Raw genomic sequence first — 24313 nt, 5'->3', positions numbered from 1 at the left:
GGGGTTTAATTGACAAAAGAACGCAAGTGTTTTGAGCCACCTTCTCATCCAGAGCCTTGTGGTGCTCAAAGAGAGACTTGAGGGCCTTGAGGACTTCCACCTCACTGGAGACCCCCGCTGGCGACTGGGCTTGCCTCTTGACCACCGTCATCCTCAGACTGCGCTCGTGACGGGACACCAGGCATTCCAGGTGCTCCAGCAACAACTGTCAAAGTGAGTGGTGATGTGGTCAGTGTCCCACCCGCATGTCCAGCCACAGCAGGTGAGGAAGATGTAACATTGAGGCTTTCAACGTGCTTATACACACAGTAAAAAACGTTTGGTTATTTCATCAACCCAGTTTATGGGTTGCTTGTGTTGGGTCAAATTTCTCAGTTATTTTTTCTGAGAGTAACCTAATTGTTGGATAAAATGAACCACGTATCGGTTTATATGGCTAATATGGTAACCCCATCCCTGTGTTGTTTGTGTCGGGTCATACCTTTGGGGTCAAATTTGATGAGAATATTGAAATTGTCGGGTCAAATTAACCCGTTGTAGAGTTATCAGGTTACCTAATTGTTTTTTTCACACATGCGCAGTTCTGACAAAATTGCACTCTAAAAACAGTTGGGTTAAAAATAACACAATTTTAGGGCCAAAAATGGACCAATCCACAACGTGGGTCAATTTGACCCACTTACTTGCATTGTTTTGTACAAAACAGCCCATGTTTGGGGTTGTTTTACCTACAAAACAGCCCATCTTTGGGGTTGTTTTGTACAAAACAATGCAAGAAAGTGGGTCAAATTGACCCAATTTGTGTATCGGTCCATTTTTGACCCCAAATTGTGTTATTTTTAACCCAAACTGTTTTTAGAGTGTATACATTTGGCGGCCACACTCTTAAAACTGCTGGGTCATAAAGTAGCGGGTTGGTTAAATTTTTCACCCAAATTGTTAGTTGTTTAAAAGTTAAAGTTGCATGACATCCAGCAGCAGACAAGCATAGTGCATACTGCACTTTTTGGGTCATTCATTTAATCCGATCAAATGAATAACCCAATTTTTGGTTCAAATCGACCCAAGTGTCCATTTTGGACCCAGCAATTGGCTTCAAATAAACCCAAATTGGGTTATTTTTGACCCAACTGTTTTTATAGTGCAGGCAAAATGGCTGCTAAACATCTTACACGTGTGTTGTTTCTCTCCGCCTTGAGCTCAGCGATCTCCTCCTCCCTCTCCAGAAGCTGCTCCCGGCAAACGTTGAGCTCTTTCGTCAACACAGCAAACTCCTGCAGAACACAAGCGCGAGATGCGTTCGGGGGCCGACTAAACAAACCATCTAAACGGTGCGTCGTTTAGATCTTGGATGTGTGTTTTGGGGGATGAAAACAACCCAGGCCAAACATAAAAATAGATTTCAGATACGGTTAGATATACAAGGAAACATAAGCCGCGCAATGGAAACAAAGCCCAGCTGCGACCAGGAGGAAGGCTGTGATGTAAAACAACATAATAATCATGCAAATCACTGACACACTTTCCGCCACTCGCCTTGTAAACACATGGATGCATTACATCACACAGTTACACAATGGCCCTACACCGGAATGCACGAGAGACCCCCCCCCCCCCCCCCCCCAAAAAAAATATAAACCCGACAAACTCAGTGTCGATGAATGTGTCATTTTACAATGCCGCTGAGGATACATTTGCAGCTTTGAAGCAGGAACACTGTGTCTTATCACGCACAACAAACCGTAACAAACTTGTGCATCAGCAATGTATTTTATTCAGTTTGATTTATGAGTTTCTCAATAGAGTGATGTTTAAAAAAAAAAAAAAAAAAATCCAAGGCCGTATTATGTGTGATGTGTGACATTTTTAGTTAGTGTCTTTGTGCTAGTAAAGATAGACAGAAGCGCGGTGGCTCAATGAGAGAAGAGCAACGAGCCAAAGAGAGGTGGCTACAGATGGCAACACAGTGGGTCTTTGGGACTGATGGGATTGTTTCTGGTTTGGATGACGGTCAGATTCTCAGTTGGCCCTCCTTGTTCTTTTTTGTCTTTTTCCATTTCACGCTATCTTTTTCAGATGCAAACTCAAACATAATCGGGCGCTCGATTTGCGATGAATAGCAAAAATGGTGGCGGGGATGACGGCCTGCTCTCTTTTGTATACAAAGTGACGTGACAAAATACACTGCACATTGTAGAAAACACACACCTTTACATTTACTTTCAAAAAGCTTTGTGACGTTATTATTACTGCAGTTTTCATTTTACTCGGAAATTGCCCAGTGTGAACTGATCGATTGGTAATGTAAGTAAGTGATTTGGACATTCCCAGAATGATCTTTTTCACTGTCTTCATATCAATTTCGTCACAGTCGGTAGATGTTTATTCTTCACAAACATTATCACAATATCAATTACCTCTTTTTCTTCAACGGTTTTAAGACACATTGAACATGGATTTCTTTCAATTAAATCAGTATAAGTATTGTTCCCTGTCAGGATTGTTTTTTTTTGTTGTTTTTTTTTTGCCAGGTTCGGTCCAACGCTGACAAAAAATTCTGTTGAATTTATCAACAACCTCATCCATATTGTTAATGTTTATTTCATTTTCTATAAAATAAGGTGGATAGATGTCCTTTCTATGACCATTTCTAATTACGTTATTTAAAATATTCCAGATTCCTTTAATATTATATTTATTATTGCCTAATAGTTTGGTCTAATATTCTTTTTTACATCTTTTCAAAATACTGGTTAATTTATTTATATATTTCTTATATTTGTTTTCTGTTTCTTTTATATTTCACAAATTCAAAGTGTTTTTCTTTTTGCAAGCATTTATTAGCCCTTTTGTTATCCACGATTGTCATTATGCTTTGGTTTTATTTTGTATTGTTTGATTGGGCAGTTAATATCATATAATTGCTTACATATTTGAAGAAATTCATCATACGCTTTATCAATACTTTTTTCCTTTACATACCGTATTCCAATTCTCTTTCACTAAATCATTTTTTAGTGCTTCCGTGGCCTCTTCAGTCCTTATTCGCCTGTATTGTAATTTACTATCTTGGTTGTTTTTGCTATATTTACAGTCATAAATTATAAATACTGGTGAGTTGTCATTAATGTCATTTATCAGTAGTCCACTCACCATATTGTTCTCCATTAGTATAGATATTATCTATTAATGTTGCACAATGGGTCGTGGCTCTGCTGGGCCTAGTAATACTAGGATAAAGGCTGAGGCTATATACTGTAAGGATAAACTCAAACTGTCATTTTATGTTTGTTTGGATTGAGAAGATCAATATTATAGTCACCACTACAATGCTGCTCCTGCTCTGAATTTAAAGGGAAAGAGTGGAACCGCTTTCGTTGTTCCGGAAATATGCCGGCTGTGTTCACTCCCACAACGGCGCAAACACAACTTCATAGTGACCCCTGTCACAAGTCTGATTAGATTATTAACATGTGAACTTCCCTTCTTAAGCACTGAACTCAATTAGGCACTATATAAATACATTTTTAAAAATTGTGATGTCCATTTGAATTTGATCAATTGTTCAGCCCAACGCCATTAATTAGCTAAATGTACATTACTGTCACCCTTGAATAAAAATCTTTAGCTCCTAACCTGGAATCCAGAAATTCAAAAAGCTCATTTGACTAAATTCACCCCCAAATAATAGAAATATCTTCTTTTAAACTCTTTAATTAAAGACAAAGCGACTATCGTGTGCTTGAATCTCTCCACAACTCGCAGATGAAGACTCTCGATTAAGCTATCTCGTGCTCACACGTTTTCCTCTGTGGACCCTGGCAGGATTCGCAGCATTACAGCTGAGAAGACAGCAGTGTGTGTGACAGCAAAGTAAACATGCCTGTAAACTCCTCACACAGTCAGAAGTGGGGGATCGATCCCGGAGGAAAACGCCAAAGCTGTTCATCATAGCTAGAGGAGAAAATCCTCAAATAACACTCATTATTAATCAGCAAATCATCCCAGCATGCTAAGGAGGAATCCTAGACCATCAACTATTCATTCAAATTGGGCTTCCACCATTTCGCAAATATCTTGCAGCATTATTTATCACCGGCACCTGATGACACAACAAGTGGGAATCGGAGAGGGACTCTCAAACCCGCTTTAACGGTGGAGAAACATTAGCCAGGCTGCAGAAAGGAGGATTTTAGCATTCATTTAGCGTGCTGCTTGAACTGTCACTGCAAAGGCTTACTGTCTCATGAGCTCACTTCACTGCCAAGTACTCATACGCCACCAGACTGTGATAGGACATGGCAGCAACAGTTACCTCACAGGGTGCTAGCTTCCTTTCGGCAGCCACGCAAAATGAACACATCAATCTCAACAGGTACGCAATCGAACAAGAGTTTTGATAAATGAGAAATGTGGCGATGACATAACAACTAATTGTCGGCAGATTCAAATTAACGGGGGAAATTAGATGGTAGCACATTTTTTCCACAGCCCAAAGACTTCTTAGTTCCAAAATGTTGGACTTTTTCAGAAAAGAAAAGCAAAAGAAAGCAAAGATGTCATGACATTGCTGGAATGATGTCAAGCTCTCACAAAGAAAGAAATCATTTGCTATAATGTACCTACAAAAGCGCAATATCATTGCAGGGGTGCACCATAATACAACGAACCAATTCTGTTAGCTTTGCTTTTGTTATTTGTCATTTTTTTTGTCATGTCATCCTTCATAAATTGTACAAACCAGCAAATCTAGACAATACTACCGGCATGTTCTCAATTTCAAATGGTAACAAATGAAAAGAGGACAAAGTGAGAGATGCTGAAATGAACGAAGGACTAAAGCTATGGTTGAGCCCCAAAAAAATCTGACCAATCAAGTGACTATCACTGAATTAGATTGTAAAGTAGGGCTGGACGACGACAAAAATCATCTCCCCCCCCCTTTCGATATTGCGATTGGTAGATAATATGCGCTTATTTTTTTTTTGTCTTCTTCCCAGGTTTTTTTCAATAAACACAAGCAATAAATTAATGTGTATTGCAGTAAACTATATCAGATTTATTATACACACGGTAATTATTTTGGTCTTGTACTTTTTTAGTCTTGTGCTAAAAATAAAGTCCAATAAACTATGAATTAATATGAAAGACCATTCCCCCCCACCCATCTACTTCAATTAGAGCTGTTAACTTACTAACCACTTTGACTTGCAGTCTTTTAACTCACTACAACTTCACAAAATTCGACTACACAAGCGTGGCATTCATTTCAAAATTGCCACCTTTGCGCTTTGAAAATTGAATTTGATTTGAATTCGATGAATCGCTCCGCCGTATTTTAAAGTGTACCTAATGTTGCGACCGCACACGCAATCTGACGCACCTGTGGCAGGGCGATGGAGAGTTGCCTCTGAAGCGACTCCTTCTCATGGCTGAGCTCCCGTAGGCGTAGCTGCGCCGTTCCCAGACTCTCCTGCGTCTCCCTCAGGTTCTCCAGCAGCCTCTCCCTCTCCGTCAGCATGTTGACCATCAGAGACTCCAGGTTGCCCGTGCTGCCTCCTTCGTCTCCCCCTCCTCCTCGGATATCCCTCCCGCCAAAGCCCCCCCCTCCTCCTCCCGCTCCCACCGCACCGCCTGGTCCCCCCACCCCGGTCCCGGCAGGAGAGGAGGAGCCCCCGGACGTGCCGCTTCGCCCATCCTCAGAAATGGTGGGCATCACCTCGCACATCATCATGAGGCCGGCGAGTGTGTGTCAACTACAGGAGGCTTGCAAAATAAAATTTAAAAAAAAAAAAAAAAGTCTTGGCTATTACGAGATTGTACGTACAATTATAATAGGATGCTCAAAATGTAAAACTTTACATTTCTGGAGGAATATAATCCCTTTGGTGAGCATATTTTCCTGTTTTTATTGGTGGGCGGCGGGCGGGGATGGGGAGAGTCTGTGCGGAAAAATTGGGCTTGAGGAGGGGACGTGCTCCTTGACTGTGTCCACAAGGTAGCACTTCTCACTGCATCGCGCAATAGCTGCAACAGAAGCAAATGCATGATGTCAGACATTTCGGACATGCTGCAATGACAATATGCAAACTTTGAGCGATATTTGTTCCAGGTTCAGGTACAATGAGAAGTTAGGGTTAGGGAACCCTAACCCTAGCTAGGTTTACTATATTCCCTTCTGATAGTCCACTTGTGTGGCCGTTTTAGAGCGCCTCATTGTCAGCCATGAGTGCATACAGAGAAAGACAAAATAGTGAGAAGGGGTGATTTTTTTTTTATTTTTTTTTTTTTAAGTGCCGCACCGGTGTGGCAACACTCTTTTCAATGGTGAGTCTTTATAGGAAGTTTCTACATATAACATTGCTCGTTTTTAGTCATTTAATCTTAACTGTTTATTAGTGCGCTTGTAGTTTTCGTTGGTGTACTGTACTTGACTGAGAGATGTTCCAGATATTTTGCCCATTTCATGTAGCTCTCTATTATGCACTGAAGCTCTGCTTACTGCAAACGACAACTTAATATCTAAAAAAAAAAATATATATATTTAAATGATTTTTATTTTTGTAATATTTTCTCCCAACTCTTGGATTGGATCCTCGTTAGATTGCGTTAGATCTCCAACTGTCAGAGGCGGACAGCACTTCCCCTCTGCCTCGTTGTGCTAAGCTAAGCTAACTTGCAGCCTCATACTGTATATTCGCCGTGGCGAGACATTAGAATGGTATTGATCTTCCCATTTTCCTCTTGACAAGAAATGAAAAATCTGACGTAAGGGCTTTGAAAATGAGATCTCACTCCACTTATCTTCATTTAATCAGCGTTGCTGTTGTGACTAACAGTATTGCATATTGCGCCGATCTTGAGTTTCCTCTCTCGCTGATTACGGCCTCTGTGTCACTGGGCGAACCCGCCGCCAAAAACGCAATGGATTGCACATTAATAGAGTGCGCCGTGTTATTCTTGCCTCTCTTATTCTTCACTGTCTCATCCACAAGACCGTTATACTTATTCAGCGTCCCGTGCCAGTCAGTGAGCCTGGGCACCGCAATAAAGCATTTCTCTGTTCGCATGAACTTTTGGGGACAGCCATCCAACCAATTTCTATATGACTTACCCCGACAAAGGTAAACTGGATTTATTCCTACTGACTTTGGGTGAAAGGCAGGGTCCACCCTAGACTGGTCTCCAGGGACCAAAAGTGTTCTTTGGTCACGGCTGATACATCTTTGAATTAGCTTCTCATGCAGGCGAGCTGGCTAACAGCACTTGGCATCTTCGCTGCGTGTCACAGTAAATAAAGTCCACTGACGGACGGCCACTGATGCAAAACAGAGCTTGCGATAGCTGCATTTACTTAAATTGCACTTTATTCTTGCCTGGAAGGTGGACGCGAGACATTTGAGTTGGTAGCTGTTGCAAAACAAATATTGTAGAACAACAGATGGACCTAATCAGAGATGCTACACAGACAAAAAGCTTTGCGACACACCTCTAAATCAAGCATTGAATCAATCAAATGTTGGTCTCTAGACCTCCTAAGACTGCCATCTGATTCTTTATTTTAACCCAGACCATCCATTCATCCATCAAACTGGAAAAGTTGTCCAAAAACAGAGGAGGCGATTTGAGGCATCGCCTATTTTGTGTGTTTAGCAATATCCTGACATCCATCCAACTTTAACATTATCTCATTCCCGTGAAAGAGTGTCCTCAACAAGTTTTTTTTTTTTGCCAGCAGGCAAGTGAACACCTGATTGGTATGCATGACAGTCTCTCAGCAGCCATGCTGGGAAACACCTCAAATTTTGAACTGAACAAGCCTTTTGGATTAGAGGTGAAACGTCTTAACAAACAACAAAAGTCCAGGTGTCTTGAGTCGACCTTTGCAGATGACCTTGAACAGGATGACTGAGGCTATACACGGATGGAAGCTAGGCTACCAGTTTTACCAAGACATTTTGGACAACTCTCTGCTTCCAACTTTCTGGGAACAGTTTTTCTGTACCTGCATAACCAGACCAACAATGTACAAACTACGTTTGGTGTGGTAATATCCCAGTACTTCAAAATAGTCCTAAAAAGTGTGTTTCAACAAATACTGTATATGTTATTGTGTCTTATTTGGTCATATTGGTTGATTCTTTTCTTTTGTGAGCATACCTGTAGCTTTTTGACCCTGGAAGGGTGAAAGCCTTTGGTAGCCACTAACTAACCATTTTTTAAAAAGGTATTTCTGTTTTCCAGCCTTAATTGATTATATAATACTTTTCAAACCAATTAAGTGTTAATTGAATTATTTCCTACCCTTATTGTATATATAACTGTACTTTTTGGGCATAAGAAAAATAGCTAGCAAACAAAGCCAATTCTGTCTCTACCTATTTGTATTCATTTTTTTTTTCCAATTCAATTTCAAGTTATAGTATTATTAACCTGTGAGCTTGCATCACCCACAAGTGTACACAGTACAATACAGTACACAGTAGACTATTATAATCACGGACTATAAGAAAATTGCCAATAAATGGGCTGTATATTGAAATGTTTGTTTGTCAAAATTAAACAATACAGAATAGGTGGGGGTGCTGAGTAAACAATGGGGTGGGGGGAACGGGTTGGGTGAAGTGGGGGCGGAGGGTGGGGGTGGGGGTAGTAGGCGCAATTTCCCAAACCTACAAGATGACCAGTAAATGACACCTGCAACTCGACTAAAGTAAAAGCCCAAAAACTAGTGATGAACCCCCTTTGGACCACTTCTAATGCCATTAAACGGCTCCCCCCGCTCCACCCCCGACCCCCATCCTCCCCCCCACCCATGGGTGAAGAAACGCATCATTGGAATCGATAAGTGACTGTCGGCAGCTCCTTTGCGGGGATGAAAACACCCGGAACCGAACCAAACACGCCTTTTTTTCTTTTTCTGATTATTATTTTTTTATTTTTACATTGCCACTAGAATCCACGGACCATGCACATGAACTAATGGAAAGAATGACGAGATGACAGGTCGACGATGATCGCCGGCTAGATAGATGGAGGAAACAGCCCTCGAATGCATTCTTCTAGTAAAACATCCAATGTGTGTGTGTGTGTGTGGGGGGGGGGGGGGGGGTGTTGTTAAACGAACCTTTTATGGCAAACATCACGATAAAACCAGGCATGCATACATGGCGTGCATCCTGCGGAGCCCACGTCACGAGGTGGACCACAAAAATGCCTAAAACACATTTTCAATGCATTTCATTTGATTTGACCAAAGGCCCCGATCTATATTGCGAATTTTAAACAGTACATTCAAGCCTCTAAGGCAGCTTCCAACTATGCAGGGTCCACAATTGCTCTATATTAGGTGGTTGTCATTTAAGTAGCTTTGACTGGCTGTAGCCTACACACGGTAAATAAAACGTGTACACAGCACACCTGTCAGTGGTTTGGTGACAGCACACACACACACGGTATAGTCTTCCTGCCTTTGCAATTTTTTTAGTGTGCACGCATCCATTGTTTTGTCTCGCTGCAAAGTTGCATTCTTACCATTGCCGTCGTGGATATGCTTGGCGTTAAATAGTCCTCGGGTCCATTTTTGCGTGGGTCGGCGCCCCTCATCCGGATCCGAGAAAAGCCCCACTCTTCCTAATACGTGTGTGTATGTGTGTGTGTATTCCCCCCCCCTCTTTTTTTTTTTCCACATGTAAACGACGACGAGGAAGAGGAGCGGGGAGGGAGAGTGACGTTACGCCTCCTTAGCACAGAGTACAGACCCCCCCCCTCTCGGTGGGATTGGAAGGTAATGGGTCTTAAAGAAACATTCTCTCAGCGTTCTCCGCATCTCTGTGATTTATGCGCGTGCACGCCGATGCTGATGCGGTGTGCGCGTGGGGCGGTCGCAAAGTGAGTGACAGACATTTTATTTGCAAACAGACTTTAATGCATTGCAGTGCGGCGCCCTGTGCACAACCCCATTAAAACACTATGACGGTGGGTGTGTGTGTGTGTGTATGGCGGGGGTGGGGGGCGTGTTAAGGTGCACAAACTGCTGCAGGTGCAATCCCATAGAAAACCATAATATTAATTTAACGTCAATAGAAATTTGAATAGTGTCAACAAAATCCCCTTGCATATTAATTCAATAGAGGATTTTTTTTTCTCCAATTCTCAAACTGCAGCGGGTCGTTGGCCAAAAAAAGAAATCCCGGCGCATGCATACAATCTAATAATAACCCTGCTCTCAATATGCTGATGTTGTTATCATTTTCGTGTGACTTGCTGTGTGCGGCTGGGTAAACATAAGGTGGTGCTGTCTTTAAGAGAGCAAGCCTGGGAAGGGATGATGTAATGTGCTCGCAGACAATGATGTCATCGACTAAGACTCGGCAAGGATTTAAAGTGACAAAGGCATTTTTCTTTTTTGTGGGGCTCCGTCTAAATTCTGCGTCAGGTCTTTTCAGGGAGCAGCAGCTGCACTCTGGGACGTTCTTTGTAGGAGAAAAAAAAAAGAAAAAAAAAAAGAAGATATAGAATGTGCAAATGAATTAGGAGCTGGAGGGGCTTTCCATGTAGAGCACGGCATCTTTATTAATGAGGATGTTTCCGATACAAAACAAGAACATTTAGCCAACTATGATATCCGTCCGTTTAATTTAACTGATGTTAGAAGTGTTATGCTCAGGGTGACAAGAACAATTTGCATGTGTGCATCTTATTAATGAGTTAGAGTACAAACTGAAGTCAGCTGAGTGTAGCACTGCTGAAACAAATTATGGTGGCCCAAGAATTTTGCACTTAAAAACTTCTGGTCCAACATATATTTGTGACGTGAAGCTTATCTTCCATTTCACTTTGACAAGTAAGGTTATTCATCTTACAAACTGGTCCTGAAAACGGTTACTTTTGCCTTTTGGAAAGAGGCAGTCCGACTGACACCCTTTTGATTGTGGATGGAGCCGGATGAAGACTTTGTGTTATCCTGGTCCTCTTTGTCTTGGCCCAAACTTCTTTCCTCAGATTCTTTGGTCCCGCCATTCTCATCTCTGCCACATTCCAAGGCCTGATCGTAAGCTGTGTCTTGAGCCGGATCCCCGTGTTTTGTTTCTTGGATGTACAACCTGAGCGCGTCCACGGTGTTAGCTACCAGCTGGTCCGCGTTTGGATCTTTGCCCTCCTGATCGGACGAGCTCCTAACCACACATTCGGTGATGACAAGCTCCTCTCGGGAATTGCCGTCGTTCTTGGGTATGTCCGTGTCTGAGATGCTGATATCGCAGGCGATCTTATAGAACAGCGAGTGGTTTTCTTTCATTTTCTCCAAGCTCTGACTGACTGCCAAAGACATCACGCCGGAGTCGCTGCCATCGTCCGAGCAAGTGGGGTGCTCGTCCTTGCGTGTGATCTCCTCAGTGCTGACGTCGACATCATGGATGCGCAGTGGTAGGAATTCAAGACGGTGGTTGGTGGAGAGGAACCACTTGGATCTCAAATCGGAAGACGGGTTATTGCCCTCGTCGTCTTCGTTAGCGTGAGCCTCGTGAAGGTCCTGCTTGTCTGACTCCTCGCCGCCATCTTTCTGATAGACCGTCATAGACGTGACGGGATGCGGCGACGACGGCCGTTTGATTTTAGTGGCGACGCCTGCCCTGCGACCGGAACTTTTGTGCTGGGTTCTGCTTCCGAACTTGATGGGACTCTTTGAGTTGTCAACATGTTGCTTTTGTTTGTTTTCAACTTGTGATATTGCACCAGGGACCGGGGAATCTGGAGGAACGTAACTCTGCTAAAAATTTGCACTCACAATCACACCAATGGGCATTTAAAGGGGAAGTCAACCCCAAATAATTACTTTCAATAATATGTTCTATGCGCCTTCACTAGTCTAAACAAGGCATTCTGATAAATATTGCATTTGTGGAATATGAGTGGCAAAATCCACCCATTTTTCTCCACCTTAGGGGCGGCCATTTTGTCACTTCCATCGACTGAAAATGCGATCACAGTTGCTCAGGGCTCAGGTAACGACCAATTACGGCTTGCCCGTTTCCTGAAGCTGAGCCATGATTGGTCGTTATATGAGCAATGAGCAACTGTGATGTCATTTTCAGTCGACAGAAGTGACAAAATGGCCGCCCCCAGAGATGGCTAAAAACAAATGCAATATTTATCGGAATGCCTTGTTTCAATTAGTGGGCTTGCATAGAAAATATTCTTGTAAAGAAAATTATTGAGTTGACTTCTGCTTTAAGCGTCTTGAGTTAATGGAACATGTATGTTGTTGGTAACGTTATGGTCAAGACCACACCAACCGAGACCAAGACATTATCGAGAACATGCAAAGTCCACACAGAAAGATCCAAAACCAAACCTTTATGCTAACCACATGCTAGACTACACCGCCCTTAATCAAACTGGAACGAAATATCAATTCATCTCCAACAAAATAGCAAAAAGACAAAATACAGTGAGTAGCCTACCTGATGTTGCTTTTTGCTTTCCGGATGTGTCATGGAGACGCCCATCCCGCTTGACTGGCATAATGGCACTAAAAGATATAGATTGAGAGGTTATTATTATCTTACAGTACTGTACTGTTCTAACAGTAGCAGCCCACGCTGTACTATTTGGTATTGTACCTTTGTATGACTCGCTGCCGTATACGTTCCACACGCCTGAGTTTGGCCTCGCGCTGCTCAGGGGTCATACAGAGGTCAGAGTCCATGTCGGCGGTCAAGAGGGAAGAGGGCCGTTCGACAGCCTGCTCAAGCATTTCCAATGAAAATCAAATCAGTGAGAGTCATGACATTAATGCTTTTTCAACCAATGTGCTGGGAATAACCAAGCATTGACTTGGTACCTTTTGGTCCCGGAGCTGGGTTATCCATTTGACCCAATTTGGGTTACTTATGACTCAGCAGTTTTAAGAGTGTATGCTAGACTACTGTATTTTAATTTAGTGATCGAATCAAATAACCTTAATTTCAGCGCAGCGTCCATCTCTGGGACCTTCCAATGGCTCACATGAATGTTTCTGTGAAATCTCCGCAGAAGCAGCTCTGCTCACATCCGCGAGTCGGCCTGCCTTGGTTACAAAATGCTCCTGGGGCTTCTCTGCCGAGACTTGTGCCGGCCTGGATTTTTTGCCCGGCTCCTGCAGTCGTCGCTTCGCCTCCGACGAGACCTGCTCCGGCAACGGGGCTTCGAGCTCGGGCGGTGGATCCTCCACGGAAACCCGCCGGGCCACCAGGGAAGACGGCAGCACAGCGGTAACCACCCGCGTCACCCTTAAAGGAAAGGGGGCCTGAGGAAGAGCGTTAATGCAGTGGACAGAAAATATTAACCAGTTCGCAAAAACACGCTGTAAATAACCGTAATCAGATTTTTCGACAACATTAGTTAATAGTTTTATGTTGAAATTTGCTTTGAAAATGGTGACTTCCTGTGTAGTGTTTATCGTTTAGCGCAGTGCATAAATTAGCATGTTGATTGCATTAACTAGGTTCATGCTTGTCAAAAGCGACACAGACTTACGGAGACACAGTAAACGGTCTCACGTTACACTAGCAACCCCTCCAAAGAGGCAAAAGGTGTGTAATCTGATGCATTTAATTATTCGTGTTTGTAAATATTGAGTGTTGAATGTGAAAGGTGTTTGCTAATGTTTTGCACGTGTTTTGAAAATGTGTTTCAGCTCTTACGGTTGTTTAGGCTACGGACATGGTGATTACGTCATGAATAAATGTTGCTCAACTAATAAAAGCCCAAAAAATCATCAGTAAAGTTTTAACCCTACAAACGCGCTTTCATAAGTAGCAGTAGCCTACAAACCTCTTCTTGCGTTTCTGAACTTTGACTTTGGGCCTTGGCAGCTGGAGACGGTATGGGAGGTTTCTTCCTATTAGTCATCCTCTCCTGGTTCCTCTTCATCCTCTCCATCTGCTCCTCCTCGCTCATCTTCGTCTTCTAAAGGCGATAATGGCTACTTTACGTCATACTTGTTTGTGCCGATATTCACGTGTGAGCATGCGTGCATATGTGAAGGTACCCATGTGTGCATGTATGCGGTATGTGAGCAAAGTGTGATAGGGGCCGGGAGGGGGGGGGGGGTCTCCGCCGAGGTCCCCTGTCGGCCAACACGAGTAACGCAACATGCCCTAATTGCAGGGAAGATGTCAGAATCAAAGAATTTCCATTTGGCTGCGGTAGCAAAGGGGTAAAATCACTTTTGGAGTGTTTCTATATTTGGATGCGTGTTTGGGAGCACATTAGCCAAGGTAAACGAGCACAGTGGAAAATATGAAGAGTCGAACCTTGGTTGAGTGGGATGTTGTATCTGCTGTGATCCCCTTAGTGCTTGACTGAGATGCTACAGACATTAAAAAAAAAAAAAAAAAAAAAGATAAATAGTGAAACAAGAGTAATAAAAGTGAATAGAATTCTTTTAATTGTTGTTTGTATGAATCATAGCAAACCAGATGCGTCCTTGTGTGCTTTCACAGGAAGGAGGTCGGCTGGGTTGTTGCCTCTCCTGTGAATGTGATCGGCGTCGTACATCCCCTGAAAGATGACAACAGATCCATAAAAAGTGTGAAATTTGTTTCTTCAATGCTTTGTCCTCACCTCATATCGGGACTCTGTCCAGCCGACGTCCTGGCTCCTGCTCTGAATGCTTTCCAGTAGCTCCCGGGGTAAAGGAGGGCGGACTGGCGGCGGCTCTTGATCCAAATTCGGCTGGGATTGAGACATTGAGGCTGTCAAATGTCCTTTGAGGTTTGCACACTGGATGGACACAAGTATTGAGACCAGGAGGGTTGTGCAGAGGGTGGGGGCATTGATTTCGGGGGAAATCAGAATCAGACTGTTGCCCCGGGAAACCACTGTGCTATGGATAGAGTTTCAAAGTAGGATTTTCAATTAGAGTTAGGGTTTCAATGTAGGGTTTTAAACTAGGGATAGGGTTTGCTTTTTCAAGTAGGGACACATTTTTTTAACAATTGTTACAAATTTGTAAAGTGTAAGTAAAAAAAATTAGGTGTCAGAATGTGCAACCTCAGGTTTTAAAGTGCTTACGGTTTCAAATTAGGGTTAGGGTTTCAAATAGGGTTTTAAACTAGAGTCAGGGATTCAAAGAATGGTTTTAAAATCAATGTTAGGGTTTCAAAGAAGGGTTAGGGTTTTGAGGTAGGATTTTAAACTAGGGTGAGGGTTTGTGTTTCCAAGTAGGGTCACAACTGTTACAAATTTGAAGTTAAAAAAAAAAAAAAAAATCAGGTATCAGAATGTGTGACCTGTATGAAGTACTTGGGGTTTTAAGCTATGGTTCGAGTTTCAAAGTAGGGTTTTTAACTTGGGTTAGGGTTTCAAAGTATGGTTTTAAACTATGGTTAATGATTCAAAGTAGGGTTTTAAACAAAGTTTGGGATTTGAAATGATGGTTTTGAGATACCCCCCTTAATATGACGATGAATAGATTGGGGGTTTAATTTGAGCACTTAATTCCCCTTGAATCTTAATTCAATGTTGAAAAGAAATTGTCAGCCAGGCCAGTTTTTCCATTTGTGGACAAACTGCCCCCCCAAAAGAAAAAAAAACAAAACTCAGTGAGCAGTTATATCTGACAATAATCCATATTTTCACTTGTAAAGGACAGTTGACAGAAACACAAAGGCCCTACTAGTGGCACATGAGGCATCTCTGTTGCAGAACCAGGAGATCCAGGATGCGAGCCTGACGACTCAAACACTAAACGTAAGACAGGGGTTTGGTTAATTCAGTTAAACTGAGCAACATGACAAATCTAAACCGTAGATAACATGTCAGAGAGGGACCGATACTAACTGTGGCGTTTGTGAAAACCCAGCAGGAAGCGGAAGTGGTCCCTGTTCACCTTTAACCCTGCGAGAATGTCCTCCATCATCCAGAGCTCTCGCTGGGCCTGAGATTGCTCCTGGAAGCAGGCAAGGAAAGACAGAAGGAACAGCATTCTCAAAACAGAAACATATTTCATGTGTTTCCTAATGAGGAATGGATGTATTTATTTATTTATTTATTATGCAACTTGGCCACCTGGGGGCAGTATAATCCAGCCATACTGATGTACAATACATGAGGCGGGTCAAAACTCCTCAGTAAACTGCGGTATTGTCAGTCATTCTACGCAGAGGATAAAGAATATACACCACTGATGCTATTCATCAGCCCGTCAATGAAGTTTTACATTGTTTGTTAGCATTAAGCTAAACAACTCGTAATTCTCTTTTGTCTGATGGTTAACTTCAACTCGGGCAAACATACCTCCGGCATCCCAAAGTTGCAAACGTGCTGCAGGTGTGAGCGAAATACACAAAGTTCACTTTCCATTCTCTCATACTGACTCCACACAACCTCCATTTCCTGAAGGACAAGTACAGAGGCAAATATAAACGTGAGATGAAATTACGATTTTTGCTTCCTGGTTGCCTTCAACTATATTTGCACACCAATGACACGTCACACATTCTGGCCCGGATTGTGACCAGTTCTTCCTGCAGCAAAGCCTTTTGGGTCAGGGCTTCCTCCTGGGCCCGGGGTCCCTGGCTGCTCCAGTCCTCCAGCTGCAGCCTCAACACCTCTAACGCACACTGGACACTATCCTGTTAAGAGAAAACTCACGCTAAAAAAAAAAAAAACAACAAAAAAAAAAATCCAAATATTTATCAAAGAAGGTTATTTTTTTTTTTTGTTTCCGTTGGCAACTATCGCACTAGCGACCTTGTCCATTTGTAGTTGCGAGAGTTCAACGGACAAAGACTGCAGAAGCTTGTCGCAGCCACACAACCTTGTCAACACAGCCTGCAAAAGAAGAAAAACGATGATGAGAGCTCAGAAGAACACACGTTAGAGATGCTCTTATTGTCGCTACTCACATCAGCATCACTTTCCAGAGGTCTGATTGAGGTTGGATCAGACTTTGGAGGCTGTAAGAGCAGCAATACTTGAGATTATATTAAAAAAAATACAAAAAAAATAAAAATTGTGGCGCACTACCAAACAGAAAATGTCACAAAAAGTAGACAGGAAAAAAAAAAAAAAAAGATCTTGTCTCAATTTCGCCAACAAATTTACTTTAATTTTTTCTTAGAACGGGTTTGTTATTTACATTAGTTTTTATTTTTTCAAAAAATGCTTTGTTTTGGTTTAGATTTTATTTGTAATTATTTGTTTCGTGTAGGATTAAAATAAAATGGTCACAAAAAGTATTGTGTAATGAAATTAAGTATTTTTTATTCTGTAATACCGAAATAAAAGCATTTAAAATAAACCTCCAAGGCTCACGTATGAAATTAACCAATATGAAAATGTGATTTTTTTTCAGAACTCTCATATCTTATTCAATTATAATGTTTGTTCAATTCTAGTTGTAGTTATTTCATTAGTTTTCATTAACTATAATTAACTATGACACAAAGCTATTATAGTGCATGACTTTCCACTAGATACAGTTTAATTGTACCTACTGCCATCTAGCGGATGAGCACTTAATTGTTCTGCTATAGGTATAGGTGACACAGACACTCCAAATCACGGATTTGAAATCAGTGATTCTCAGTTGCCAAGGCAACGACAGAGAGGTTACACTTTGCATCGCACAACAACACATTTAAACTACAATATAGGAATATAGAGTTAACACACATACACTCACAACATTTTAGTGGACATGACCCAAAGACGACATGGAAACACAATATTGTTGGGATACTGACAGATAAATGGCTGCGGTGAGCGGGGTGGTGCGCAGGTGCAACCCTGGTTGAGGGCGGCAAAGGAGGCAGCAGGTCTGCGTGGGCCCCTGCGGAGTAGCTCTAAAGAAAGAGGCAACAGTCAATAAATCATTTAATTAACACATTAAAGATAAATTGGCGACATAAATAATAAGACATACAGTATACGCAAAAAGACAACAGGCGGTTTGTATACATTTCACCTTTCCTAAAGGTCTTCGCCCAGTGGGGGCATGATGCACGGATCCATATACAGGTGAAGGCTACAAAGAAAGATGTGAAATATGCCATAGACTGCTTGTAAAATTCAAATGAACATATACACTTTACGTACTAGCCTAAAACTACTATTAAGTATTTGCACAAAGGGTGAGCTAGTTCTATTTTCACGTGTTGAGGCAGCACTTCCTCGCCACTTACTAGACTCGTCAATCGGTGAAGCGGATTCAGGGATGTGCACAAATACTCCCTCAATAGGTCGACAATTTCAGTCAACGTTCAAGCGTGTGCTGCTTATCAGAAGATAATCTGTGCATCCAACAACATTGCAGCTCTGCTTCTTAACAATATGAGGTGGAACTGAAAAATTGTACATTTTACCCACAGAAAATTATTGTCGTACATTTGGTATGGTTGCTGTTGGGCAGAAACCACACATGACCAAATATGGTCAATGTCCATTTTTTATTCTTTTCACAAATTGATCCTTTAATTGATTGAAGTCTGTCCCCACGTCGTCTGTTACTTTTATGCGCTAATACCCAGTAGAGGCTATTAAAAAAACATGAATTTATCCAATTGTTTACATGAAAATATTATGGATCCTAACCTTCCTGACGTTCTGCCATCTCTCTGTGACCGGAGTGGTGGGAGTGGATCTGAACTCCATCTTGGGTGAGGCGGGCGTGTAGTACAGCGTGTCCGGCACCGTGAGCGAGTCATCGTGCGGTCGAATGTCAACCCTTCCCACCGGCGTGTGAGAACGAGACCCCAGCGGAGTCCTGGAGGTCAAAGAACCCGCGCCGATTACTTCTGCATGTGTCGGCGATGTGATGAAAGGGAGAGAATCCCCCTCCAGGTTTGGACCCCAATGGCTTGGAGTTCGGGCTGAAGGGCTGCGCAAAGGCAAAACAAGTGAAACTACTGCACTGTTTGAAAAAAAAAAAAAAAAAAGAACTCAAAGTTTTAAATTGGGCAATTTGATGACATTTTTTAAATTGTGGTTTGGTGGATTAGAAGCAGGATTGAGTCTTCGGACTCAAACGCAGGCGGCAACCTTGAGTTCCTCTGACGAGCACTCCTCCTGCCTCTCAGCTCCGGCTTTGACGTCACGATCCTTCCCCCGCTCAGATGACTGGGTTCACTGAGAGCTCTGCTGACCTGTCTCGGTTTTGGACAAGTCTCCTCATCCGAGGGAGACTTTGGGAAGTCCACCGACTCACTGCTGCCGCCTATCTGAGTGAAATCTTGGTAGCTTGAACAGCGTCTGCAAAGATTCAAGAAGTCAAGAAAGTCTCAATGGGCTTCACATTCCCACAGTTGACAAATATCAACGACATCCCCTGATCGTCACCAGCCAGTTAAACGACTGTTTAGTTGGAAATTGGACACAGATTATGGAAGAAGCAGCATTTAATTGTTCCGCCTGTCACAAAATGTCACTGGCATAGCTAGATGAACAAAGATACATTAGTTGCAGGAAATAAATCATTTTGGGACCCATCAAGCGAAATTGTAAAATTTCTCCCGTAGTGTCAAAATATCTCTGTTTTGTGAGAGCGACGCATACCTGTGCATAAAACCGTCCATCTCCATGGAAGCAGACTGACTGAGAGCTCGGACCCAACCCAGCATGTCTTCCTGAGTGTCAGCGCTGAAGTAATAGGAGCGCATTCCCTGGTGCACCACCTAGTTTTGTTTTTTTATGCATAACATCGAAAAGTGTTAAGGTCGCATGTAAGTGAGTTATGCGTCCCAGTTCCACTAATTTTGACAAAAGTGTCTTTTGTGGATAGTGAGGAGATTTTGAGACTGATGTTAGCATTGATGCTACACTGTAGGCGATCTGGTGTTGCCATGGCAGCAACAGCCAGTGTTCAATTGAGAATATTATCAGGTCAAATAATGACATGCAATGGGTATAAAAAGTCTACACACGACTGTGTAAGTGCAATTTTTTTTTGTGTAAAAAAAAAAAAAAAAAGGAGCTCAAGGTAAAACCTTTTCCATCGTTAATAATCTGTGCCACTCAATTAAAAAAAGATATATATCTTTTTGAGACTCTTTTGAAGTTATTTTTACTTACACCCTAGATTTTTTACAGATAAGTTATATTGATAGTGGAAAAGGTTTCATTTAGCTTGCTCTTATTTTTTTATGTCACAAAAAAACAATGGCCTTTCAACAGGGGTGTGTAGACTTTTTATATCCACTGCATATTTCTTTAATACAGGAACTACCAGTAGAACAGATTAGGATTTGTACATTTACAATGTCTTAAAAATAATACAAAGACATTTCATGCTCATACATAACTTGATAAGGTCTTACATTTTATTTTTTCAATTTTTTTTTATCATACACAAAAGCGCAATAAAAAAGGTACCTTGAAGGTGAACTTCCTGTTCTTGCATTCTCTCGGCGTGCAGAATAAGATTTTGTAGCTGGGAAGCGGGATGCTACCCAGCACCGGTTCTTCTCTGCTGTCTGTTTGGGGCGCAAAACAAGTAAACAAAGTGAGTGCAATTCATTGTTGCGCAACCACGCGACAAATGAGCAAGTCTCCTGCTGATAACAAATTTAAACCTTTATAGTAGAACAAACAGTAGTTGGAGAGGACGAACCATCTTCTCTTCCATAATTTCAAACCAGTGCTGTCCTATAAAAGGAAAGAGAGTTTTGGTAATAGTATTGATTCATATTATTTTGTCTGCAATTAAATGAAACACAAACTTTTTTGTTGAGCCATCCTCTGATGACCACGGGGCAGTTGGGGTCTCTTTTGACTGCCTGACATCTTTTGCCGAATGTTTGCAACTTGCCATCGCTTTCCTGGACAGTTTGATGATGAAGTCACATGTTTAAGCTGAAAATACAAACACAATATCCAACCGTAATAAGATCAAACCAACCCTTCTGACGGGAAAGTATGAGATGGTGGCCACGCTGGATGCTTGGCTCAATCTGTCCTGGTCATCCATCCTGCAGAGGACATTTAAAGGCAAATACATGTTTACATTCATAAACTCAACTATAGCCTCAATCTTTCAATTTTACATTACAAGGCATTAAAATGAATGAAAAATAGTCAAATCAAGTGTGCATTGTGCGCTTGCCGGCCGAAGCATGAGTACTTACCACAACCTTGTTGTGTCGAATCATTCCCACGCTAAACACCCCGAAGCCTCCGAACACACAAGCCGCATTCCCTTCTGACTTGTCCTTTCTCCCATGTCAACTCGCTGTCGTCCTCAACCCACTTGCAGCTACTCTATTCTGGGCCACCCAGTATCTCTACTATATGACTACAGAAGTGACAGGTGACAGCTGCAAGGCCCTAGTGGCTCGGAGTGTTTGAGGAAAAAAAAAAAAAAAAAAAAATTTGGCAGCGACTTGGGAATGGCCGAGCGGAATGGGACGACGAGGGATATATGTCCCAAACGAAAGGAATGCGGCCGGGGAGTGCTGAGGATTACCAACAAAAGATGGAGGCAACAAATGTGTGACCACGTTTATTTCTGTTGCCACGTGCTTCTTCATTTCCCATAATCCCCCTTGAGTTACCTTGAATTTATTATAACTGCACTGTGCACATATTTGTAATCGATTCAATGACGAAAAAAACAAACATAACGAATACTCCATCATGACTAGTAATACTTGTTGTAGAATACTATTCTTATTGTAACTTCAATATCAGAAGATTATTTTTCCTCTGAGGGACACATACAGGAAAACAGAAGGAAGCAAGGGCTACTTGGAAATTCTGTGACTTTAATAATGTATCCAATACATCAAGTGACCATACTGTACATTTTTGTAGTTACTTGAGAAACAATGGTGTGATCTGTTCACAAATTTTTGTATGCACTGTGCTTAGTTTTTCTTGTTAATTTTGAGCAACATGAGCATCAATGTGACGCAGAATGCCGCGCATGTGCAAAAAAATGAATCCAAATACTTTCTTGAATATATTCATCATCATTATTAAGAATATTTCAATATATTTAAAGGGGGAGTGTGCGAACCCCCCCCCCCCCCCCCAAAAATCCCTATTTGTCAAAATTTTTTTTAGTCCTCTCTGTCCCAATCTTGACGAATGACCATCACCTTATCAGTCACATCCCTGTCTCTGATTGGTTGTTTTTCCTTGGGCGCTGTTGTTTAGGGTCGTTTTAACCAACATGACAAAACGGTTTTTTTATTTATTGCCAATTTTACCTTTAATCTATCAAGACAATATTCAAAATGTGTCGCTATCATTATTATTCATTTGGCAATTTCAAAGTGTCTTTCTTACAATTGTTCAAAGGCTTTGATACATTCCACACTGCTCTCTTCCTTCACTGATGATCAGTATACATTTATTCCTGAACTGTTGACCCTGTTTAAACAGCAGATGAAAAAGATAAGACTGTAGGGAAAAAAAAAAAAAAACCGGTGCGTTAACCCACCCCCGACCACCCGCCCCCATCAGCTGACCGCCAACCGCAATCTCCTTTCAAGTCAGTCACGGACAAAATGATTCCCAACAATCCCGTCTTTGTCAAGTCAAAGAGATGAGAGTCATCTAGATTCCCCCCACTTCTGGGGGTGTTATTGTTAGACTTTTGCAACATCTTGATAATGAGGGGGGGGGGGGGATGCTGGTTAGGGAGAGAAGACTTGAAATGCAAAATGATGATGGCGATGATGGAAGAGAGGACAAACGCTGAGTGTGTGCGCCACACAGAGTGAGCTTTGTGGACTTGGAAACATTTGCATGTCTTCTACACGCTGCCGACATTTACAATCAAGAGAAGCATCGCATCTCATTTGACCTTGATGGCCAAACTACTGATAACCGTGAAAACAATGTGGAATATGCTTTGTGTTTGCAATGAACGTGGAGTAAAACTACACTATAGTTACACATAAAAACATGTTAAGGTGAATTCAAATGTGGTCGAACTCAAACACTGTGTAAAAGGGAATTTTTGGTCCAAAAATGATTAATTAGGATCTCTGTGTCTCATTAAACACTTCTTGAAACGGTGTATTCCACAAACAAAAATATCATATTAGTTGAAAATGATAGTAAAAATGCCGTATTGTCATACCTGACTAATTGTGCTACTTGGCAGGCGTCCTCACAGCATCTCACTTTGAGCTGGTCCACTTCCCGGTTGTCTGTGTAAGCTGTCTTTATGTACAATCTCCCTGGCTGCGTGTTCTACCTGCACAGCGTCTGTTCATCTCTCCATGCTCTTGACACACTGTCAGTGATTTCCTCCTTTACCCTCCCCACTACCCTTTCTCGGTCTTCCTCATCCCTCCCGGCATGCCCGGCCACAGCCTCTCTTGTCTTTTGCTGAGCGTGGGCTTGTGACTGAGGAATTTATGGGCGAAAAAAAACAAAAAAAAACAGCTGGTCAGTCATCTATCAGGGCCTGTTGCTTTGTTGAAATGTCATCTTGGAGCTTCCATCATGGAGAAGTCAGCACATGCTCACAGATAAATTTAACTCATTTAAGAAGGAAAATAGTGAACAATTCGTCAAAAAAGAGGCTTTAAGCTGTTATTGCCACTCCTAGTTCAAGTTTACTGTCGCTAAACAAAACAAAGAGAATTACACTTTATACAAAACAACCACATAGCTTTGCCTTTCAGACCGCTAGCTTAACGCTAATTAGCAGCTAAAACAATAGTTGAAACAAAGTGCTGTACATTAAACAAACAAAAAAAAAGAACACTAAACATAAGACAACTATCAAAACAAACAAGACACAAATATAAGGGCTCGAGTCTCATGCTGGAATAAAACTGGAGGTCATTACATAGCTTGGTAGCAGAATCTTAAAATTAACTCTCAAATGCACAGATGGAGGCCAGAATGGTTATGATGTGCTCTATCTCATGTGATCCAGTTAAGAAGCAAGCGGCAGCATTGTAAACAAACTGAGAACGTTAGAGGGATGCTGGAGAATTAAACTGAAAGTTGATTCTTGTGGTGTGCTGTCATATCCCAAGAGAGCCGGCATCAATGTTGTACATGAGGAAGTTATCAAAGGCATTTTAAGTGCTGAGATAAAATGAAGCCAATACTACATTTTGGCACAAGGGTGCACCGTATTCCTGTTAAGAAGCTCCAAACATAGTTACCATGCCATCTCATAATTAGTTCACATGTCCAGGCCATTTGGTTTGGAGCAGAAAGGTTGCGACCTCAGAGGGCCGAGATGTCCCGTTCTCACCGGGGACTGCTCTTGAAATATTTATGACCTGCCTCTGCCTTGTTAACATGCACTACAATCAGCTCGTTGACTGACAGCTGCCTCCTTTTGCGCAGCAAAATGTGTGTGACG

The 24313-nt window shown here is 42.0% G+C and overlaps 2 protein-coding genes and 1 long non-coding RNA gene across 8 annotated transcripts in view; 1 reads left to right on the top strand and 2 right to left on the bottom strand.

The window, feature by feature from the left end:
- LOC147129370 (liprin-alpha-3-like) overlaps positions 1-9689 on the bottom strand; it is a 20170-nt gene extending 10481 nt beyond the window's left edge. For all 3 annotated transcript variants that reach the window (XR_015082517.1, XM_086016401.1, XM_086016402.1), the window contains exons 1-4: positions 9535-9689; positions 5384-6027; positions 1173-1274; positions 41-205 (exon numbers count right to left, since the gene is read on the bottom strand). Coding sequence is in view for 2 of the 3 variants with exons in the window: in XM_086016401.1 (XP_085872527.1) it covers positions 41-205; positions 1173-1274; positions 5384-5734 (618 nt within the window). In the remaining variant the exon portion in view is untranslated. The remainder of the gene's footprint in view (positions 1-40; positions 206-1172; positions 1275-5383; positions 6028-9534) is intronic.
- On the top strand, positions 9134-17136 carry LOC147129369 (uncharacterized). 2 transcript variants are annotated; one of them, XR_015082519.1, is made up of 6 exons: positions 9134-9787; positions 13036-13253; positions 14487-14572; positions 14665-14757; positions 15638-15735; positions 15848-17136. It is a non-coding gene; the product is annotated as an uncharacterized LOC147129369 (long non-coding RNA). The 2 variants fall into 2 exon arrangements; XR_015082518.1 differs by having other exon boundaries at positions 15633-15735.
- plekha4 (pleckstrin homology domain containing A4) lies at positions 10546-24313 on the bottom strand. 3 transcript variants are annotated; one of them, XM_086016404.1, is made up of 25 exons: positions 24111-24313; positions 23069-23337; positions 20882-20951; positions 20703-20801; positions 20556-20628; positions 20356-20456; positions 19540-19658; positions 19027-19236; positions 18580-18865; positions 17954-18013; positions 17733-17831; positions 16893-16943; positions 16738-16818; positions 16467-16619; positions 16282-16380; positions 15826-15934; positions 15662-15729; positions 14608-14766; positions 14460-14544; positions 14298-14353; positions 13816-13950; positions 12962-13288; positions 12624-12745; positions 12465-12532; positions 10546-11751 (listed from the first exon to the last, which is right to left on the bottom strand). In XM_086016404.1, exons 3-25 carry the CDS (start codon positions 20948-20950, stop codon positions 10862-10864), a joined length of 3519 nt encoding a protein of 1172 aa, XP_085872530.1. In that variant the 5' UTR covers position 20951; positions 23069-23337; positions 24111-24313; the 3' UTR covers positions 10546-10861. The 3 variants fall into 3 exon arrangements, with proteins under 3 accessions (XP_085872530.1, XP_085872529.1, XP_085872531.1); XM_086016403.1 differs by having other exon boundaries at positions 23069-24313; XM_086016405.1 differs by having other exon boundaries at positions 14608-14718; positions 23069-24313.

Source organism: Filicampus tigris, chromosome 19 (genome assembly GCF_054856515.1).
Source record: "Filicampus tigris isolate MCC_2025a chromosome 19, RoL_Ftig_1.0, whole genome shotgun sequence".
In the NCBI taxonomy this organism is placed as follows: Eukaryota; Metazoa; Chordata; class Actinopteri; order Syngnathiformes; family Syngnathidae; genus Filicampus; species Filicampus tigris.
The sequence above is the reverse complement of the archived record's forward strand: the minus strand, read 5'-3'. Positions and strand labels throughout refer to the sequence as shown.